This window comes from Artemia franciscana, chromosome 21, assembly GCF_032884065.1.
Source record: "Artemia franciscana chromosome 21, ASM3288406v1, whole genome shotgun sequence".
NCBI classification, from domain to species: domain Eukaryota; kingdom Metazoa; phylum Arthropoda; class Branchiopoda; order Anostraca; family Artemiidae; genus Artemia; species Artemia franciscana.
This window is the reverse complement of record NC_088883.1, coordinates 31,632,641-31,654,733: the sequence shown is the minus strand read 5'-3', so window position 1 is coordinate 31,654,733 and position 22,093 is coordinate 31,632,641. Positions and strand designations below refer to the sequence as shown.

At 34.1% G+C, this 22,093-nt stretch overlaps 1 protein-coding gene across 1 annotated transcript in view; it reads left to right on the top strand.

Moving 5' to 3' along the window:
* The window catches only part of LOC136040893 (fibrillin-1-like), a 174,002-nt gene that overhangs the window by 60,707 nt on the left and 91,202 nt on the right, over window positions 1-22,093 (top strand). Inside the window, exons 5-7 of the mRNA XM_065725307.1 lie at window positions 4,044-4,169; window positions 14,366-14,491; window positions 19,605-19,736. Of these exons, the coding sequence (XP_065581379.1) occupies window positions 4,044-4,169; window positions 14,366-14,491; window positions 19,605-19,736 (384 nt within the window). The remainder of the gene's footprint in view (window positions 1-4,043; window positions 4,170-14,365; window positions 14,492-19,604; window positions 19,737-22,093) is intronic.

Here is a 22,093-nt window from a genome sequence, read left to right as displayed (position 1 = left end):
TCTGTAAATTGCCGTTCGTTACGTGTGTTGAAGTGAAGTAAAGATCGCATTGACAAAGGTAAAATACGGTTCTTTTTACAATTATCAAAAAAACACTGTTGATTAATCAAATTAGCTTTTTTCTTGCAAGTGATATGAATATAGTAACCACATTGGTAGAATGTTCTCCATAAGCATGACGAAAATAATTTCTCAAACCACATTTGCCTGCCATAACATAAAGAAAGAAAACGATCAAAAATAGAGTTTTGAAAGGCCAAATGAAAATACTGAAGAAAACCCATAAAGCAAATATTTCGAGTGAACAACCGCCTCTCCTTTTCAGCGTGAACAAAATAACATGATAAAGGAAAAAACAAAAACAAAAAAAAAACAAGCACGGAAAGTACAACAAAACCAATGAAAAACCACCCAAAAAAATTCAATAAAAGACCAGAAATTAAAAGAATTAAAATCAAATACATAAAAAACAATAAAGTGAGTTATTCGCCAATATTTGCGATTTGCACAAAATACAAAAAAAAAACATCAACTGCCATCAACGGATACTAGCGAACAACTGAGAAATGAAAGAAAAATATTCATTCACTCAAAGAAACGAAGCAGCAATTGAATAAATTGGAGAACTAGGTCGCCTGACTTCTGATTTTAACCATTACATTTCTTGAAGATACTCTTTGAGACCTAAGGGGTTGATGATGTGTTTGATTATGTAATAGGGTAAGTTTTTCAACGTTTATTTCAGGGATTACTTAAGTATCAGTGTCTCTTTTGAGAAAACCGAAATACTACTCATTTATTATTAAACCACCACCTGAATCTTTGTTCAAAGCTAGACCAGAACGTTCTAGAAATTGTTCATTGGAAGATAAGACCTAAAAATTTGTCAAGAAAGTCCGAAAAGAGCTTTCTTATCTAAAAGGAAAAGGTTAAATCACTGATAAATTGTATAGAAGGTTTTACCCACGTGTGTGCAAATCTCCTCGTTTTTATGGTCTTTCTAAAATTCATAAACCCGGTAATCCACTTCGACCTATTGTTTCCTCATTTAATTCTCCTACAGCAAAAATAGGAAGATTCTTATCAGTTGTATTTTGCCAACTGATTCAGGCTCAAAAATCCTATATTAAAAATTCGGCTGATTTCGTTCACAAGTCAGTATTACAAGTTTGTTCTCTACATTTCCTGGAATGAGAGCTTGAGCACCTTAGATATATTTTATTTGGGAATGATTACACAATTAGATTAATAGATTCTGTAATTACAAAACTTATTACAAAATTATCAGATAGTGACACAGTAAGCACAAATCAAAGGGAAAATTCAGTTTATCTTGGTCTCCCCTACGTCAAAGGAGTTTTAGACACCATTTCCAAAAATCTAAGGAAAAGTAATATTTTCACTTACTAAAGACCCAGTAAAACTATCAGCTGCCAAATCGACCAAGGTAGATCCAAGACCCTACGGATTGACAACTTGCGGATAAATTAACTCAGCACTCTACCTCAATTAATAAAACCCTTAAAAGCAAAGAAAAAACTGAAAATTTTGACTCTCCCCACAAAGAACATATATTTTTTAATCCAGACCATACTGTTTTATTTAACCAAGCTAGCCTATTTTTGCATGACAAAGGTATTGTCCAGGAATACAGAAAAGTTGTCGAAATTTATAAATACCAACATTTAGGTCTAGCTTTGAACAGAGATTCAGTTGATATAAGAATAAATGAGTTGTATTTTGGTTTTCTCAAAAGAGAAGCCAATACTTTAGTAATTCCTGAAATAAACGTTGAACCACTTCCCCAATCACATAATCAAATACAGCATCAACCCCTTAGGTCTCGAAAGGTATCCGCAAAAATACAATAGTTAAAATCAGAAATCAGGTGACCTAGTTCTCCAATTTATTCAATTGCTGTTTCGTTTCTTTAAGAGAATTTTTTTTCTTTTATTTCTCATTTGTTCGTTAGTATCCGTCGATGGCAGTTCGTATGTGTTTGGATTTTGCGCAAATCGCGGATATTGGTGAATAATTCACTTTATTGTTTTTTAGGTATTTGCTTTTAATTCTTTGAACTTTTGGTCTTTTTTACTTAATTTTTTGGCAATCTTTTCTATTAGTTTTGTTGTACTTTCTGTGTTTATTTTTTGTTTTTCCTTGATCGTATTATTTTGTTCGCGCCGAAGAAGAGAGGCAGTTGTTCTCTTGAAATATTCACTTTTTGTGTTTTCTTCAGCATTTTCATTTGGCTTTTGAAAAACGCCAATTTTTGTTCTTTTTATTTCTTTATGTTACTACTACTAATACTACTACTACTATTACTACTACTACTACTACTACTACTACTACTACTACTACTACTACTACTACTACTACTACTACTACTACTACTACTACTACTACTACTACTACTACTACTACTACTACTACTACTACTACTACTACTACTACTACTACTACTACTACTACTACTACTACTGAAACTGCAATGGGATCAGTAGAAGTAGCGGTTGACTCAGCATCTCTGTCAAAGCAACGTTTTTCCCAAACAAAATAAGGTCCTCAATGTTTGTCCTTGCCCCTTTCTTATATCGGAATACATTCATACTGTAAAAACTGGAAAAACAATCACGGAGAGATCATTACAAAAAGACCATTTGTAAATGACCTTGTTTATATTAATTTTTTAAAGCACACTCTTCAGATCATAGACAGTACAGTAGCAGTGCTTATGATAATGAGCAAAGAGGAATCATGTTTTTATTTTTATTTTCACCGAAGTACAGCGTACAAAAGAAATTGTCGTAGAACTTCAGAAGGAGAACTTCTGATTGAAAACTGAAAGTTTTAGTGTCTTTTTCAATACCCTAAAACGATAGAAGGAACCAAATTACACTATGTTTACGTATGTTCTCTCACGCACAAGCAATATTTTTGGAAGGAATTGCAGCGTTAAGTTGAAACTCACAAAGTATGTCGCGGTTGATGTTGAACTAACCAAAGGGTACCACATGCAAACTACTCCTACTACTACTTCTATTGTGACTACTGCTACTAATTATGGCTACTAATTGGGGTTCAATTATGGTTTTCCAAATTTGCTCTACTTTATCTCTCCTTTTTCAAAAATTATATTCTTATTCTTCAATAACTTATTTTTAACTTCATAGCCACCATGGCTAAGAAACTCATTTACCGCACTATTAGCACCTAGATACTTATTATTTCTTAGCCTTTTTAGTACTGTACGTAACTCTCCCTCACAAAATAAATTTTTATTCATATCCAAGGTGTCGCAAATTTTTTATTTTCCTCCACATTTTTTCCTCTATATCTCTATCCCAGTTTAGCACATTCTCAAAATTTTCTGCCCATCTCTCTAACTCTTTCCATGTAACTAATTACAGCCCCGTTCCTATCATTAATTGGGACAGGTCCAGATTGACTACTCCCATGCCAGTACAATATTTTACTATTATGCCGTCTAGATGCTTCTTCCAGATCCTCAACAATTTTAGCCATGGCCTCCACTTCACACGTCCATAGATCATATTTTAATGCTTTCTCCACTTTCTTTACATTCCTTTTGTTTTATATGATATATAGATCAGATAATTATTGCACTTGCTGAAAACTCATGGCCTAATACCACTACTACTGCTACTACTGCTCATGTCAAGTTATGTCAAGAAAGTTTTAAGTACATTCAAAGGCACTTATGCCGTATTTCAGGAACAGACCAGTGTTGAACAGACCAGTGAACAGACAGGCCTTATACCTTAACAACAGGCCGTATACATTAATTTGAAGCTTCCTTAAGACAGGCCGTATGCATTAATTTGAAGCTTCCTGTGAAGTTGAGGAACAAAACTAAATAAAAAGACACTAGGCACATTCAGATTGTTGTCTGTTCTCTATCCTACAAAAAAACTAAGGGTATCACTTTGGAACTTTCAGAGAATAAAAATCTCTGAAGTTCAAACTTCTGTTACAGTTCATTTTATTGCATCCTTTTTTTCCTTTATGTCTCTTTTTTCTAGATATTGACGAATGTAGTATATCACCAAGTGTATGTGATGCTACAAATCAACAATGTGACAACTTTGCTGGAGGCTATAATTGTTTATGCCTAGACGGTTATCAGCAATCCGGGAGCGAGTGCATAGGTTAGTACAATTTGGTTATATTGTGTGAAAAAATCTGACGAGTATACCCCTAACCAGTTTTGCTTACACTACCTTCTTAGGGAAGGTATCACATTAGTAGACTCCAGAATGACAATTAGAGATAAGCTTTCCAGGGATAGTTGAATACTAAAATGGAGAGTTTAAAGCTTGATAATTGTATATCCCTAACCAGTTTTGCAGTTCGTTTCGGTTAAAAGAGAAAAGAGCAAACTTTTTTCAATTTTGAATTTTCAAAATCAGGAAAGAATATCTTTGACACTGACTCGAAGGACGTACCTAGCATTCAGTTTGGACTTACAAAGCTAAAAATAAATTTATTTTAAAAGGATTATTAGGAATTTCTCTAATTTGGAAATATTTTCTAATCTATATGATTTCTAATCTGAAGATATTAAATTAACAAAAGCTATTTATTCAGAAGAAGGTGTAAATCGTATTTTTATTCACTTGTTGAAATAGAGACCTAACCAAATGACGCTATGAAGAAGGTACATAATTTTTATATATACTCAATAAAAGAAGTTCAAAAAGTATTTCAGTGCATTATTGGCTCTATAAGTTTAAATGAAACAGACAGGAAAAAATTAATCTAGTCATAACATTCGTTTTTTAAACATGCATATTTTCTTCTGCGTGAACTGGATGGATATTAGAATTTTATTTCTTAATTATCATAATCCTATTCAAATGATTTATTTGAGAAATAATTTTGCTCTTATTTGTTGTGACATAAGCAATACGGCAAAAAAGAAAAGGACATCCCAGGGCTAATGAAGGTTAGCAAAAAAATGGTGCTTTAATAATAATAATAATAATAATAATTTATTTATTTCCTCTTTACATACAAAAGATGTACATAGAGGAGTATGGAAAGAAAACTGAAAAATATAAAAATTACACTTCTAATAACAATCAGTAAATTCTAGCTGTTTTTTTTTTTTTTTGCATATAACTCAAAAAACTACTCACAAAGCATGACCTATAAATAATAACGTAACTCATAACCATAGCTTATAAAATAGCATCCATAAATATAGCGCATAAATATCTATTTTAGTACAGAAATAGCGACAAAACTGTTTTTCCATTACATGAGACAATTAAGAGGAAAATTTATTCTATTTTCTCTAGACTGTCTAAGAAATCGGTCATATTGATGATCCATTTTAACAGTAATATCAAATATTCCGAATTTTCGTATAATATAACTCATTTTGAAACATAGTTGAATTCCAAGAAAATATTTACAAGACCGGAAAAAGTAAATGCGGATACACTTTTTATTACTTTTACTCAAAAACTTCAGAAATGGAACAATGAAAAATACATGAGGTGCAAACATTGAATTATAAATTATAGCAAGTGTTTCTTTATCAAAACGACCTTTCACCCTGACTAGCAGGCCATATGTTTTTCCTAAGTTTTCCCAACACAGATGATAACACCAACTCCCGCGTAGCTTTAATTGACGGACCAAAAGGCAACCCAAGGAAATTAATGGAATCTTTATTAATATTAATATAGATATTAAGTGATCCCACCCTAACTGAATGATGCTGGATATCACTTTTACTATTCGCCACTAGGAATTATTTTTTAGATGGTTCAATCTCTAATCCTATCTCTCGTAGATGTAAGTGTAATATATTAATTGTATTCTGCATTGATATTAAATTATCCAAGAACAACAAAATATCATCAGCATACGATAAGTGGATAATGTCGATACCCTTAATTACATATAGGGGAATGAACCGTATGGCTGATCTAATTGCGTTATTAAATATAAAGGGGCTAAGAACTGACCCTTGTTTAACTCTACTACATAAATAAATTCAGTCTGAAAAATGCCCTTCCGAAAAGATTCTCACAGATGAATTACCATACCAGCCCGCCAAACACTGTCCTATAAATGGGTTCACCCCACTACGCAACAGTGACAAAAAAGCGTGGCTATGCAACATGCTCTCAAACGCTTTTTAAATATCAACTCCACAGACAAATAATTGTTTTTTAATCTTATGGTGGTGTTCCAATATTTATAGGATTATTGCGTGTGCATTTTGAACCCCTACACCACTTCGAAAACCCAACCGTTGATCCCCTATATCACACTTTGTTGTTGAATATGGAAGTAATTTCTTATTCAAATAATTTACTAATAACAGAACAAAGTGTTATTGGTCTATATGATGAACATTGTGAAAGATCCTTGCCCTTCTTGGGTATACAAACTACTCAACCTTCACCCATCAAAGAAGAGACATAATGATGAGTTACTATTATTTGAAATAATAGCGTAAGATGCTCTAGTAATTTTGAAGTACCATACATAAAGTACTCTGATAACAAACCGTCTGGACCTGGGGCCTTCCCATATTTTAGTGATGTAATTTGAGTCAAAATTGAAGATGGAGTAAAATAAACTAGGTTTTCAGCTGAGGAAATGCTTATACAACAATTCACGATAACTTAATTCTGTTGATGGTAAAATGGTTGAAAAGACTGAGGTAAAGTGTACATACCATTGATATAAAGGGATTTGGTCCGATAAATCAGCTGATGGTTGTGTTAATTTATTAACCTCATTAAAAAGTACCTTTGGATTATTCCTAATCTTGGTTGATGTATCTTTTACTTATTGTTTCTTCCAAATGCCACTAAGTTTATATATTTCTTTTTTGTCGATTAAACAATCTGGAAAAGGGGGCCATTTTTCGGTCGGTCACATTGATCCCAAATACGATACCATAGCCGATGTTTCTGTTTTGCTTCATGCAACCCTGAAATAGCTGACCATCCCTTTTTTTGTGTATTTCTATGCCCTGTAATAACAAGAACCGCAACGGAAGCCGCAACTTTCATTGCATGAACTATTTCAGCATAATAAATATCTAATTCCAACGAATGAAGTATTTGAGACTGTGACTAGAGGTGAAAAGGAATTCTAATTCTACTGAGAATATCATCTAATATGCACTGATACAATTACGTCTATTCTATCTTAAGGCTGCTTCTGAAACCATTTTGGACTACAACACCTATGGCAAAACACATTTAAAACAACAGAAACTTCAAGATGCGAATGATCACTAATCAAAATTTCCTCTAATACTTTAAAAAGAGAATTCTTTAAACATTCAAGATCTGAAATTATAAAGTCCAAATTTGCCACGCTACCTGAGTTATGAACATAATTAAAGTTTTTGCTATTTGCTGCCACTGATAGATCTTTCGGAAGTAATGATAACAAAATCTGGGACCACGGTAAACTAGGAATAGTGAGGTCAGTGTTAAAATTAAATATAAAAAAACAAGTTTTTTAATGAAAGTAAGGAGCAACATTAAAACTTAAAACGAACAGAAATTACTCTGCATATGAAAGGAGCTTTTCCTCCTCAACGCGTCGCTCTTTACGCTAAAGTTTGACTCTTTCTCTTAACTCTATTTTTAAAACAGTAAGAAACTTTATCGTAAAGAGCGGGGCGTTGAGGAGGAAAACCCCTTTCATATACGGAGTAATTTATGTTCGTTTTAAGTTTTAATGTTGCTCCTTACTTTCATTTAAAAAATTTGTTTTTTTTTTTATTTAATTTCTAGGTGTTTTTGAATCAATGCATGTTTTGATCTTGGCTCTCCGCACATAAATAATTAAAACAAAATTTGCACATTCATTATTTGCAATTAATCGGAAGATTTTGAGAAAAAAGGAGCGAGGGAAGAGGCCTAGTTGCCCTCCAAGTTTTTGATTACTTTAAAAAGCAACTAGAACTTTTAATTTTTTACAAACGTTTTCATTCTTAAAAAAATATACGTAACTTACGAATTAACTTACGTAACGACCTTCTATATATGTATGTTTTCATTGCGTATATGAGGAGGTTCAACCCTCGTCGATACCTCGCTCTTTACACCAAAGCTTAGATTTTGTCCCAATTCCTTAAGAATGACCTCTGAATCACAAAGGCCGTAGAATAAATAGTTGAAATTACTAAAAATACGTTAGCGTAAAGAGTAAGGTATAACAAGGAGGTAAATCCCTCTTATACGTAATAATTTTTATTCGTTTTAAGTTTTAATGCTGCTCCTTACTTTCAGTAAAAAAACTTTTCATATTTATTTTTCCATTGCTTTTTCAAATTATGCTAGAAAATCCTGCGTCCCCTTCATTGAAATTCTCTTCCCCCAAGAGAAGTTTCTCCATGGAAATATCCTCCCAAGCAAACCCCCTCCTCCCTCAAATCTCCTCCTAAACCAAAAAAAATCCCCTGAAAACGCCTGTACGTTTCCCAGTAACCATTACTATATGTAAACACAGGTCAAAGATTGTAAATTGGAGCCCTTCCCACTGGGAATGCAGGGGAGTAAGTCGTCCCTAAAGACATAGTTATTGGGTTTTTCGAATATGGTAAGTAAAATGGCTATCTCAGAATTTTGATCCGGTGACTTTTGGGAAAAAATGAGCGTGGGAGGAGGACTAGGTGCCCTCTAATTTTTTGGTCACTTAAAAAGGGCTCTAGAACTTTTAATTTCCGTTAGAATGAGCCCTTTTGCGACATTCTAGGACCACTCAGTCGATACGATCACCCCTGGGGGAAAAAACAAACAAATAAACACGCATCCGTGATTTGTCTTCTGGCAAAAAATGTGAAATTCCACATTTTTGTAGATAGGAGCTTGAAACTTCTACATTAAAGTTCTCTGATCCGCTGAATCTGACGGTGTGATTTTCGTTAAGATTGTATGACTTTTAGGGGGTGTTTCCCCCTATTTTTTAAAATGATCAATTTTCTCAGGCTCGTAACTTTTGATAAGTATAATTGATCTTGATGAAATTTATATATTTAAAATCAGCATTAAAATGCGATTCTTTTGATGTAACTATTGGTATCAAAAATACATTTTTTAGAGTTTCGGTTACTATTGAGCCGGGTCACTCCTTACTACAGTTCGTTACCACGAACTGTTTGATCACCACAGAGTAAAATGGCTTTGCCAGATGCTCGTATTTTATGAGAAATTTTTGAGACTCTTGCACATGCTTTAGCAAAACGTTCGTTAGATTGTTCGTTTCTGTAATTAGTAGGCATATAAACTGCAAGAATAACGGCACGACCTAGATCAACTGCAACAAATGTATCATTGGATTCAAGTAAAACACATTTAAGGCTATTTTTTACTCCAATCATAACACCGCCAGAGGGACGACCACTTGTGATTTTTGCAGAACGGATGAAGAACCCGTGGTCACTAGAAACTTCCAACTGATTACTATTAACGCCACTTAACTGGTGCTTAACTACACACACTACATCGAATGACTTGAATATTTCAGCAAAAATTATTAACTTATCTCTTGCTCCATTTATGTTTTGAAAATACAGGTTTACACAGTCAGGTTTGGTGCAATGGTCCATACCTGTAGAGGGAGGGGAGTTATCAAGCACAACCTTGAGTGTTCGAAGCAGGGACAGGCATACGGCTCTTCAATACGGCGCAGGAGAAACTATTGCTTCTGTGATTTCCACCACAATTTGCACATTTCAAGGTGGAGGCTAAACATGCATTATCGCGGCTATTAGCATGGGGCCAGGCACATTTGCCGCATTTAGGTTCGTTCTTTCATTCTCGTGCAAAGTGGTCAAATCCTTGGCATGTAAAGCACTCCATGGGTCGATTCAGTGGAGTTGACACCCAGAAAAGTGAATAATAAATTTTGAGGCCATGCTTTAAAGCGATATCGAGGTCTGTTTGAGATTTAAAGGACAATTGAACAACTGAACTGCTTCCAAAGCACTTGGCTTGCGTAACAGAGTTCACTAGTCCTGTAATATTTGATTCATAAAAGCCCTTGTCAATTCGTATAATTCCTAGATATTCCTTCTTTACGACCTTAGCACTGATGCGGGAACCGGGTGGTAGGGCACTTGCCACCGATGAGGCAGAATCATTATCTTTCATAAATACCATTAACATATCTCTCCGCTGCTCAACATGGTCAATTTTGTCTAAGTACCCTAAATTTGAAATAAACTTGTGCTGCTTAGCGGGGTTAGAAGATTGCATACGAGCAGGTAAGTTACTAAAAATAACAGGAACTCTATCATTTTCTGGCTTAGGAAGGAATGGCCACAAACGGTTTTGTTCATCCATATCTGAGCTATCAGTTTTTCAACAAGGAAATTTAACAATCGAACACAGTCATTTAATCTTGATGCCACAATAGTTATTTGGTTCGCTTGGGAAACCCGGAACATCTGACGGGTCCATAATCATATAACCAATTTGAGTTAAATATTGGTTTTATTGGTTAAAATGATTTTATTGGTTAAATATTGGTTAAAATGCGATACATTCAGACAAAAAGGATACTAGAATTTAACGTTGATACGTTATAACGTTGATAACGTTGTTTTTGGCAATCTGGATGTACATGGTGTCTTTTGTTTAGTTCAACATCCACCTCAGCTTTCCTGAAACTAATAGTTTAATACTCATAGTCGTGCTTGAGGTATTACAGATACGCCAGTTTGACAACGTGGATACACATCTCGTCATCTTATTTTTTCTAAACATTCCCCTAAAAATTCCCTAAGAGTTTCAACTTTATACTCTTAGCTGTTTCTGGGATATTGTGCATACACACTAATGATAACCTGGAATCATGAATAATTTTTTTTAATTACTTCAACATCCCTCTCAGTATTCCTTGCTCCTGATATATCTTATCTGCTCCTTATATATTGTTGAAACAGCCATTTAGCAATCTGGATGCACAAGAGGTCTTTTGATTTAGAACATTATCAACCTCAGTATTCCCTAATACCCTTTCCCGTTTCTGAGATATAGTGTAAACATCCTTTGGGAAACTAGATGTACTTAGTCCGTCTTAAATTATGTAAATATACCCTTCAATATTTCCTGAAAGTTTCAAATTAATATCCATAGTCGTTCCTGAGATCTTGCAGATATGCCTAGTTTGACATCCCGTGGGCATTCCCTGAAAGTGAGAACTTGGTAACCTAATTTGTTCCTTAGAACGTGCAGATATATTTTTAAAGCTATTATACAAATAATGTTATTTGATTTGACTCATTTTGAGCCTTTGCGCTCCCTGAAATTTTCAACTTAATACTTTTAGTCGTTCGTGAAATTTTCCAGATGCATCCGTTTGACAGTCTTGATGCATAGTATATTCTTCATTTAGTTCAATACCCCATTACCATACCTCTAAAGTTTCATTTTGACAGCTTTTGCCATTCCTGAAATGCTAAAAAAAAAACATCTTTGTCAAAGTTTGTTTGCCTAAGATGCCCCCTCCCATGTGATTTTTCAAGCTGATTGTAGATACAAAAGGTAATACCACACTTTTTATGACTGAAACAATAAAAAACATTCAAAGTGATGTAGATGAGTCCTTGCAGATTAGATAAAAGAGTACATTCTGGCAGAACAAAGGTCTTTTTTTTTTCTCTTTGTATAAAAGCACCCTAAGCATGTAGCCTACTGATTTAAGTTTCAAAGTTCCGGGAAAAAAATTGTCGATCCATTTTGGACTAACAATAATATAAATAATTATATTAATAATGAATAATAAAAACAACTTACCATTCTTATTCCTAGCTTTAAGCATAACATTCGAAAGTTGTGTGTTTCAATGGATCTAGAACTAGTAGTCTTTTATCTCTCTTAGATAACTTCGGAGACCACACTGCCTTTCCATGACGAAAATATAACAGTTCAAAATCGGAATAAAACCTTTAAATTGACAGTGAAACAAATATAAAATTTTCAAATGGATATTTCTGACACATATTCAGTTAAAAATTTTATATTTGTTTCGCTGTCAATTAAAAGGTTTCATCCCTATTTGAACTGTTATATTTTCTTTTATCCCTCTCAGCGGCTCCTCCTATAACAAACGTTATATCCTCTTAATATAGAGATTAATCCTTGTAAGTTTCAGAGCAAATTTATGAGCCACCAATACATAAGCCTCTTTTTTTCGTTATATATAATCATGTTCGTAAACATATGTGTATATAATTAGCAACTCCCATTATTTAAGACCCTTGCCTCAAAGCAATGCTTTGAGGCAAGCAATGCTTTGCGTGGCAAGACCCTTGCCACGCAATTTCTAAAAGCTTAATAATTGAACTTTCTTATTATTTTGAATGAACTAGCTAAATCAACATTTTGATCAGATTTCTTGGATGCTTATGGAGGGGAGCTATGTAGCAGATAAAGGGACGGATGATCTGGTTGCCCCCCCCCCTCCAATACCTCTTGACTTTTAATTTCTAACCGAATAAGCCCTCTCTGTAGTTTCTACGGTCACCTTTTCAATAAGAAAAATTCTGGGAAGAAATAATAACACATTGAGGGCTCTTACCAACGCAGCAATGAAAAACCTTTTATAAGTCGTAAGGTTTCCGAAATCTGAGAGAGATAGACCTCTAGAGCCTCTTTCTGTTTATGATGAAGTTTTGCTCGTGCTGTAAAGAAAAAACAGACACTTATATGAACGTTCAATTTTGAAACCGCTGTGAGTCACCAATGGATTTGGAAGCATTTGCTTTGACATATAGCAATTCTCCTTATCAGTCTCTCTTCATCTCTGACACCGTCTAAATGGCTGAAGTCTTATGCACATAAACTTAGTCAACTAGTGCCATAAAATAACTCTCCATAATAACCGTTCTTTCACAAGAGTTGCACATATGTTCAGAGGTGAACAAGCCACCTCGGCTGATACGTCCGAAAAACATTGGAAGACTTAAACACATATTTTTTGAAAATTTCAAACAGATTGTGCAGAATTTTTATTTGATTGCATTAGGCTAAAATTATTGTTTATGTTCAGATGTGAATAACCCGCCACGCGTGGTATCCAAAAACATCTGATTACTTAAATATAGATTCTTTGAAAATTCCAAACAGATTGTGTAGAATATTTACTCGATGGCATTAGGCTAGAATTATTGTTTATGTTCAGAGATTGATAAGACACCTCGAGTGTTATGCACAAAAAAAATCAAAATACCTAGATATAGATTCTTTTAAAATTTCAAACACGTTGTGCGGAATTTTTACTCGATAGCATTAGACTAAAATTATTGTTTATGTTCATTGCTGACCAGGCCACCACAGGTGTTACTTTAAAAAAACATCGGAATACTTAAACATAGATTCTTTAGAATTTCAAACAGATTGTGCAGAATTTCTACTCGAAATAAAAGATTTATAAATTTGCAAAATTGATCATCCGAAATTGATCTGTTGGCTTGGCTTTGATGGTGAAATTGGTGCTAACTTAATGCTAAAACTTGAATTCTAAGGCTTATATGAAAACAAATTGCTATTTTTTAATCACCTTGCTTAAAAAAAAACTAGCCACTGTTGGCAATGTTGGCCGTGTGCCATTGTTGGCAATGAGTTAGGCATAAAAATATGAGACATATCTGAAAATTCACTAAATGATGCCATATGAACAACTTCATTTCTCTCACAAATCTTTTTTAACAAGCATAAGAATCGCTCTATGTAAATTGTATAAATCGTTTGCAAAGAATGAAAATCAGTCTTTGTGAAAGAAACGTTCACAAACTGATAATAATGATGAATGAGATGTACACACTTCGAAATCTAATTATCTTCCTAATACAGTTTTTAACGATGAACCCGAATGTACAAGTATAATCGCGATCATTCTTTAAGTTAGGGTTTTTTTTCTAACATTTGTTTAAATGCTTTATATTGACTTTGGGAATATTGCAAAAAAAAGCTCAATATATTCTCCCGTTTATTTGGTATAGAAGAATTTATCCGATACATTTATATTGAACGGTTTGAAAAGCTTTCTTCCGGTAAGTACTAACATTACGCAGCGATCAAATACACGAAGGGTTGCTTTCTCCAAAGACTCCAAACTGATTGAACCTAAGGCTGGTAAAGTCAGAAAATGCAAATTTTTGCAAACAGTTGCATATCTGATTAGCCCATCTTTTCTTGTAAATCCATCACTTGTTTGTGACGTTAAAATTCATAAATGAAAATTAAATTCTTTTAATCTTTTATTTATTACCGTTAAATTATTGATTTTTTGTGTTGTATAATCTTGGAGGCTTTATTTTAAAGTTGTCACAGTCCCTCTTCTCATTTTTCTTTTTTTCCAGACATTGATGAATGCAGAGAAAATCCAGAGTTCTGCAATGGATTCGGAGAAGAATGTCTGAATACACCCGGAAGTTATAACTGTGGGTGCAAGTCTGGCTTTAATGAAACTAACGAAGGATGCGTAGGTATGTTTCTTTCGTTTCATTTTTAATATTCTTTCATTACACATTTCATATTACTATCTGTCACTAAATTACCATTACTATTTATTAATATTATCTATCAGCTATTTATTATTTTAATCTATTACTACTATATATTACAATTACTATAATTATTATTGTTGTTAATATCTTTGACTATTATTACTAATTATTAGATTACCATCTTTTCAGTTACCTTCTTTCATTTTATGCTTTCTTTCTTTTTTACTTCTCCTAAGTCTTTCCTCAAGAAATAATGTATCATAATTGTTCAGTCATCACCGGTTAATTAAATTTATTACTTATAAATTTGTGGAATAAATTTCAAGCTGAAACAATGTATCATAATTGTTCAGTCATCACCGGTTAATTAAATTTTTTACTTATAAATGTGTGGAGTAAATTTCAAGTGCTTGAAATCTTTTTCCTCTAGTAGTGTGTTAGTCAAGCCACCTTCTGTGGCTTCAATTCATTGCTGTTATTAAGAATAGCTTTACTAAGGCTGTTTCCAGCCTCGTAAAGGAGAGCTTAATCTGCTTGAGCTAAAAGTACCGCGTCACAGGGATTTTTTCCAAAAGCTTCAACTATTGGTGGGGATAAATTCATTTGAGTTCTAAATGGATTCTTCCAAAGTTTGTCAACTCCTAGAATGATTTTAAAATTAATAAGCATTATTTATTGAAAATTAACTATGATTTTGAGCATAGGAGCTTAATATTCCAATATTATTTCTTTATTTCCCTTATTATTATGTTTTCCAATTTCTACCATCATTTGCACTAATGGTGTAAGGCTACGGTTGTAAGGCTAATTTTTGAATTAAAATCGAATAGTTGTGGGCATCAAGTCATGTCACCGGTATGTATCACCGACTGTGCGCTCGGTCTAGGGATCCTAAAGTTTAGGTCTCAGTATAATGTCGATGTCCGAATTCTGTTATTACGAATAGCTTTACTCAAGCTGTATCCATTCTCATCAAGGATAGCTTAATCTGCTTGAGCTGACAGTACCGCGTCACAGAGATTTTTTTTCAAAAGCTTCAACTGTTGGCGGAGATAAATTCATTTGGATTCTAAATGAATTCCTCTAATATTTGTCAATTTGTATGATCTTTGAGTTCCTCCTTATTGCTTTGTTGGAACTTGGAAGGACCCAATTAATTCATTCGATGCTCTGGCTCTTTCTTTCTCGTCATCAGTAATGACAAGTTCCAAAAAATGTTCCTAAAACTTAGTGAACTACTTTCGATCCAATGATAAAATAAGGCAGCTTTTCTACCCTGTGAAGGGTTTTTCGGGACCATTTTTGATACGGATTTTTTTCATCTTCAATTATTTTGTCAAAATCTGATTACCATTGGTGTGAATAAGACTCAGTTTTCTCCAGTCCTTCCGACTGTCAATTGACGAACTGAAAACAAAATATGCTGGATTTTGCAGAGATTTTATAACCTCTTGAAGACAAAGACCACCCGCTTCTTGGTTCATCTTCAATGGAGCTTGACTCTCTTTCTTCTGTAAATGCCATTAACTGCCAATAAAACCTAGGTCATAGACCACCATCCCCGTGCATCTGCTGAAGCTTAGTAAAGTTTTCCAATGCATTTGCAAAACCTGGTAAACCTGGTAAACCTGGCAAAACCTGGTAAACCTGGTAAACCTGGCAAAACCTGGTAAGATATCTTTGCTTAAATTTGACCCCTCCGCCCTTTTTGGAATACAATAGAATAAAAATGTTTAAAAGAAAAATCTCCATGAACAACCCACTGACTCTAGCGAATTCAAACCCATACAGAAGGAGCATGATATATTCACCTGCTACCCAACCGAGTGCCGTGCATCGAATGATGCTACATCAAACGCTATGTTGACAGTCTCATTTATTCAGAATGTTGTCTTTTAAGTCCAACGAACAATAATCAACCAGTTCAAGACAGGTATTGTTTTTTATAAGATACGTATAACACTCGCGCTGGTTGAAGGATTTGAGAGGGAAGGATAGTAGCACAACTTTATTTTGTATCCTTAACTAACACTGTTTTATTTTTATTTGTGTTGTTGTAGTTAAGTTATTGAGATCATGACAAATAGAATCTCATCTCATGACAAAAGTTTTCAGTAAAATCGAAAGGATTCTTCACACTTTAGAGATTCTTTAGAATTTTTCTCTGCCTATTAGTGTTTCTACAACATTCAGCGAGCTTATTGATTATCATTTATTAATAAGCTGCACAAGAAGTTCCTCACCCCTCCCGCCTTATTAGGTTTCAACACGAATTCCATATATTCTTTCTGAACAACTGCAAAAGAAAATACTAAAGCTCGTAGCTCTTGATTTGTCATGGGAACAAGTGATGTAAGGCGTGTTTTTGATTCCCCTAAAACGGAGCCGTGTAAACACCACTACCCAGAATTGGGTCAGTTTCGTCTATTCAGAAAATCGGAAAACGTTCAACCTTCAAGAAACATTGGGTTTTATCGGGATGTCGGAACGATCAAGTTTGTAGGGATGGGCTCTTTACTTCTTGTTTTAGTTTTTTATTTTTCTATCTATGGTATTCCCTGTAAATGTAATGACCATTACAGAGTAAGATGTCTTTAACATAATTTAATTCAGAGGCTACTTTTGTGACCCGATATCTAGAGCTCGGTCGACTAAAGAGATAGCAACTCCTCGTATTACAGAAGGATAGTGATCTGACGGGAAATGTAGATAACGAACATTGTGTGTGGGTTTCCTATATCAAGATAATGGGTTCTTTTTTTATTTAAAAGATCAAAGAAAGTAAAATTTCATGAAACTTCCGGCTCTAACGTAAATTGAAGATCTGAAAAGAAAGTGTTCAAATGCACCAAAAAATATTTCAGGCAATCCTGCCCATATTCCCAAAAAGACAAAATATCAGAACCACAGAGCCAGAAAGATTGTTTCAAGGGAAAACTATTCACAACAGAATTTTGTATGAAATCCATGTGGAAACTTGGCAGATAGGGGTATATGAACGGTCTCTGTTGATAAACCCATAATTCTCAGACAAATTCTGTCTTTGAGCCTAAAATACTAGGAAAATAAATTTCAGAGACAAACAAGAATTACTATTGGGTCGATTCTTTAAGTCTAATAATCAAACCAAACAGATGTTAATTCTATTTTTCTTTGTTGTGCTTGGGCACTTGTCTGTTAAAAGATATAACAAGAATAATAATGAAAAAGTTTTTTTTCAATTATGGAAAAGATAAAAACTGACTATACTGGTAGTGGTTTTTATGGATTCTCGCACTCTTGTGGGAAAGTTCAATTTCCGTTTGAATGAGCCCCTTCCAAAGTGACAACTCCCTTCCCACAAAAAGCTTGTATGTTGACGATGGGCAACTTACATTAGTTACAAACCTTGCCCGATGGCTATGGAGGATTTTTCAACCCCTAAGTTACTATAATTATCTATTTGATATAATTATAGTTTTTGAACAAAATGGCTATTTCAAAATTTTAATCAAATGCACGTTAGAAAAAAAACTCACTAGGGGGGACTTTTTCCATTCGATCCATGCCCCTGGGGCATAATGGTCTAGTTTTAACAAAATTACCACCTCGAAAAATTGTTCGGATGCATTTGGGAAAAGAGGACTTGGGGTGGGAGACTAGTGGCCTCCCACCCCAATCCACACCAATTTCTAATCGTCTGTGCCCCTCCAAAGTTTATACGACCACTTCTTATAAGAAAACCTAATATACCTCTGGAGCATAACTTACAATCCTTCCTCCAGGATTCCGTAGTTTTGTTAGCTGATCTCTGGACTATTTTGAACAAAATGGCTATCTCAAAATTTTGGTTAGATGCATTTGGGGAAAAGAGGGTGTGGATGAGGGTCTAGATGCCCTCTGATCACTTTTGAATCTTAAAAAGGAAACTAGAACTTTAGATTTCCAATCAAATGAGCCCATTTTGAAGTTTATACGACCGCCTCTTCCATAAGAACCTTATATACTCCAACGAGATAATTTATAAAACTTACCATTGGGCTCTGGGGATTATTTTGACTCCAGAGTTTTTTTTTTTTTTTTTTTTTTTCTTTCATCTTTGCAATACTTTGAACAAAATGGCTATCTCAAATTTTTGTTCAGGTGCATTTGGTGAAAAGAGCCGGTGGGTATGTTGCCCACCAATCACTTTTGACTCTTAAAATAGACACTAGAACTTTCAATTTCTAATCGATTGAGCCCCCTCTGAAGTCTATGCTAGTTGCCCCCCGATTGCCTTGTTACTCCGATTACTTTGTTACTATACTAGTTGCCCTTCGATGACTCTTAAAAAGAGCAATAGAACTTTCAATTTCCAACCCAATAAGCCCCTCGTAAGCTTGCATGACCTCCCCTTATATAATAAGTGCTTCTGGGAAAAAATAATTATAATTATATATAAATACTAAAACATTAAAGCCTGACGCTTTAACTACAGGCAACGCTAAAAGGTTGTCTCTAAAAAAGTGTTTAAGCGAGAAATTTTGATAAATTTGGTATAAATAGTAACCGAAAATGCTAAGACGCTAATACTCATTGGAAGACCCTCAATTTACGGAAAGACCCGTAAATTAGTTCATTTGTCTGAAATATAAGTGAAAGTTTTTGTAAAACTGAAGAAGACATATAATGGTAATGATAAACACTAAACATTATCTTCTTGGTATCTTTGAAAAGCAAGTTCACATTTTTCTTATATCATAAGAAGCATACATAGAATTAGTATAGAAAGCTCATTTTTTGCGTCAAGATCTCTCTAATTGTCTTCAAAGTTAACTTTTATAATGTTTAACTTTAACCACTACTATGTTTTATTTTCTTTTTTCTCTTTTATCATTTAAATTCTGTTCTTTTCGGGTTATGTTAACGGATTTTCAAGTAAATTAGGTTGAATATATGTTTAATACGTGTTCTTATTTAATTTATGATTAACTGTCATAATTTGTAATTGAAGGGTTTTTTAAAGGTTACCAAGTTCATTATGGCTGTACTTTTAATTTCGTAGTTTTAGATAAACTTTGGATTGTAATATAATAGCGTCACAATATATAAATCAAACAATTCTTTTTTGCAGACATTGATGAATGCAAGGAGGACCAAAATCTCTGCAGTGGTGACAATCAGTATTGTAGTAATACAATTGGAAGTTACAATTGTTTATGTGAACCTGGTTTTGAGCAACAAGGGAACCAAGATATTTGTGAAGGTAAGCTAAATTAAGGAAATATAATATAGATAATTATAGAATAGAATAGAATAGTGCTTAATCAACAAGCAAACCCTCACAACATAAAAAACTGCTGAACTTGTTGCTTTCTGTCAGCTAGCCTACATTGTATATAAAAAAAAACACAAGCACATAAGTACAATATATAAATATAGCCTACAGCAATGAGCCCAACTGGCTTGTCAAATAATTAAATAAAAAAAAACAAGTTTTTTTAACTGGAAGTAAGGAGCGACATTGAAACTTAAAACGCACAGAAATTACTTCGTATATGAAAGAGGCTGCTACCTCATTAACGCCCCGCTCTTTACGCTAAAGTTTGACTCTTTCTCTCAATTCTTCTTTTTAAAACAGTAAAAAATTTTAGTGTAAAGGGCGGGGCGTTAATGAGGTAGCAGCCTCTTTCATATACGAAGTAATTTCTGTGCGTTTTAAGTTTTAATGTCGCTCTTTACTTCCAGTTAAAAAAACTTGTTTTTTTTTTATTTAATTTCTGAACGTTTTTGAATCAATGCATGTTTTGATTTTGGCTCTCCGCAGAGGAATAATCAAAACGAAATTTGCATATTTTTTTTTTTTTTTGCTAAATAGCTTTCTCGTAATTTTGATCGAATGATTTTGAGAAAAAAAGAGCGGAGGACGAAGCCTAGTTGCCCTCCGATTTTTCGGTTAATTAAAAAAGCAACTAGAACTTTTAATTTTTTACGAATATTTTTATTGGTAAAAGATTTACGTAACTTATAAATTAGCTTACGTAAAGAACTTTTGTATTCTCATGTTTTTATTGCATATATGAGGGGATTCGCCCCATCGTCAGTACCTCGCTCTTTACACTAAAGCTTAAATTTTATCCCAATTCATTAAGAATGACCCCTGAATCACAAAAGCCGTAGAATAAATAGTTGAAATTACTAAAAATACTTTAGCGTAAAGAGCGAGGTATTAGAAGGAGGTGAGCCCCTCATATGGGTAATAATTTCTGTTTGTTTTAAGTTTTATTGCTGTTCCTTACTTCCAGCTGAAAAAGCTTATTTACATTTATTTTTTAATTGTTTTTTTTAAATAATGCTAGTAAATCCTGCTCTCCCTTCATGGAAATTTTCTTCTCCCACGACAAATTCTCGATGGAAAGTTCCCCCAGCATATCCCTCTCTTCTCAACCGCTCCCCCAACCAAAAAAATCCTCCTGAAAACGCCTGTATACTTCCCAATAACCATTGGTCAAAGTTTGTAACTTGTTGCCCCTCCCACGGGGACTGTGGGGGAGTAATTCGTCCCCAAAGACATAGTTATAAGGTTTTTCGACTACACTGAATAAAATGGCTATCTCAGAATTTTGATCCGTTGACTTAGGAAAAATAATTAGCGTGGGAGGGGGCCTAGGTGCCCTCCAATTTTTGGGTCACTTAAAAAGGGCACTAGAACTTTTCATTTCCGTTAGAATGAGCCCTCTTGCAACATTCTAGGACAACTGGGTCGATACGATCACCCCTGGGAAAAAAAAAGAAAAAAAAACAAATAAACACGCATCCGTGATCTGCCTTGTGGCAAAAAATGCAAAATTCCACATTTTTGTAGATAGGAGCTCGAAACTTCTACAGTAGGGTTCTCTGATACGCTGAGTCTGATGGTGTGATTTTCGTTAAGATTCTATGACTTTTAGGGGGTGTTTCCCCCTATTTTCTAAAATAACGCAAATATTCTCAGGCTCGTAACTTTTGATGGGTATAACTAAACTTGATGAAACTTATATATTTAAAACCAGCATTTAAATTCTATTCTTTTGATGTAGCTATTGGTATCAAAATTCCATTTTTTAGAGTTTTGGTTACTATTGAGCCGGGTCGCTCCTTACTACAGTTCGTTACCACGAACTGTTTGAAAATTGGTTACAGTGAACAAATTGAATAAAAGTGAGTACATAAGTGCACAAACATAAAGTACACATAAGTAAAAAGTAAGTAACATAAGTAAAATGAATAAAAATGAATATAGGAATTAAATATAAGTACTTTATTATCTAGGAAACTGTCACAACATAAAACTACCGAACTGTTGCTTAATAACCATGCTTTGTAACCTTTGTAAACTTTAATTGCTCAGTAGCCTTGACTTGTACCTTAGGTTGAGAAGATACAGCCACGGCTACCATACCTATAGCTACAACGCACACCTAGTCCCATTATTGGACAGTTGTTAACATTCAAGTGAAATCCAAGCTACCCAAACTGTGACTACTGCACCATCACTAAATTCCTGGCTGAAGGACCATGAAACGGAGATCAGCACTGCCGGTTTGAACCTTGAGGGTCTAGTGCCATCTTACTTGCTTATTT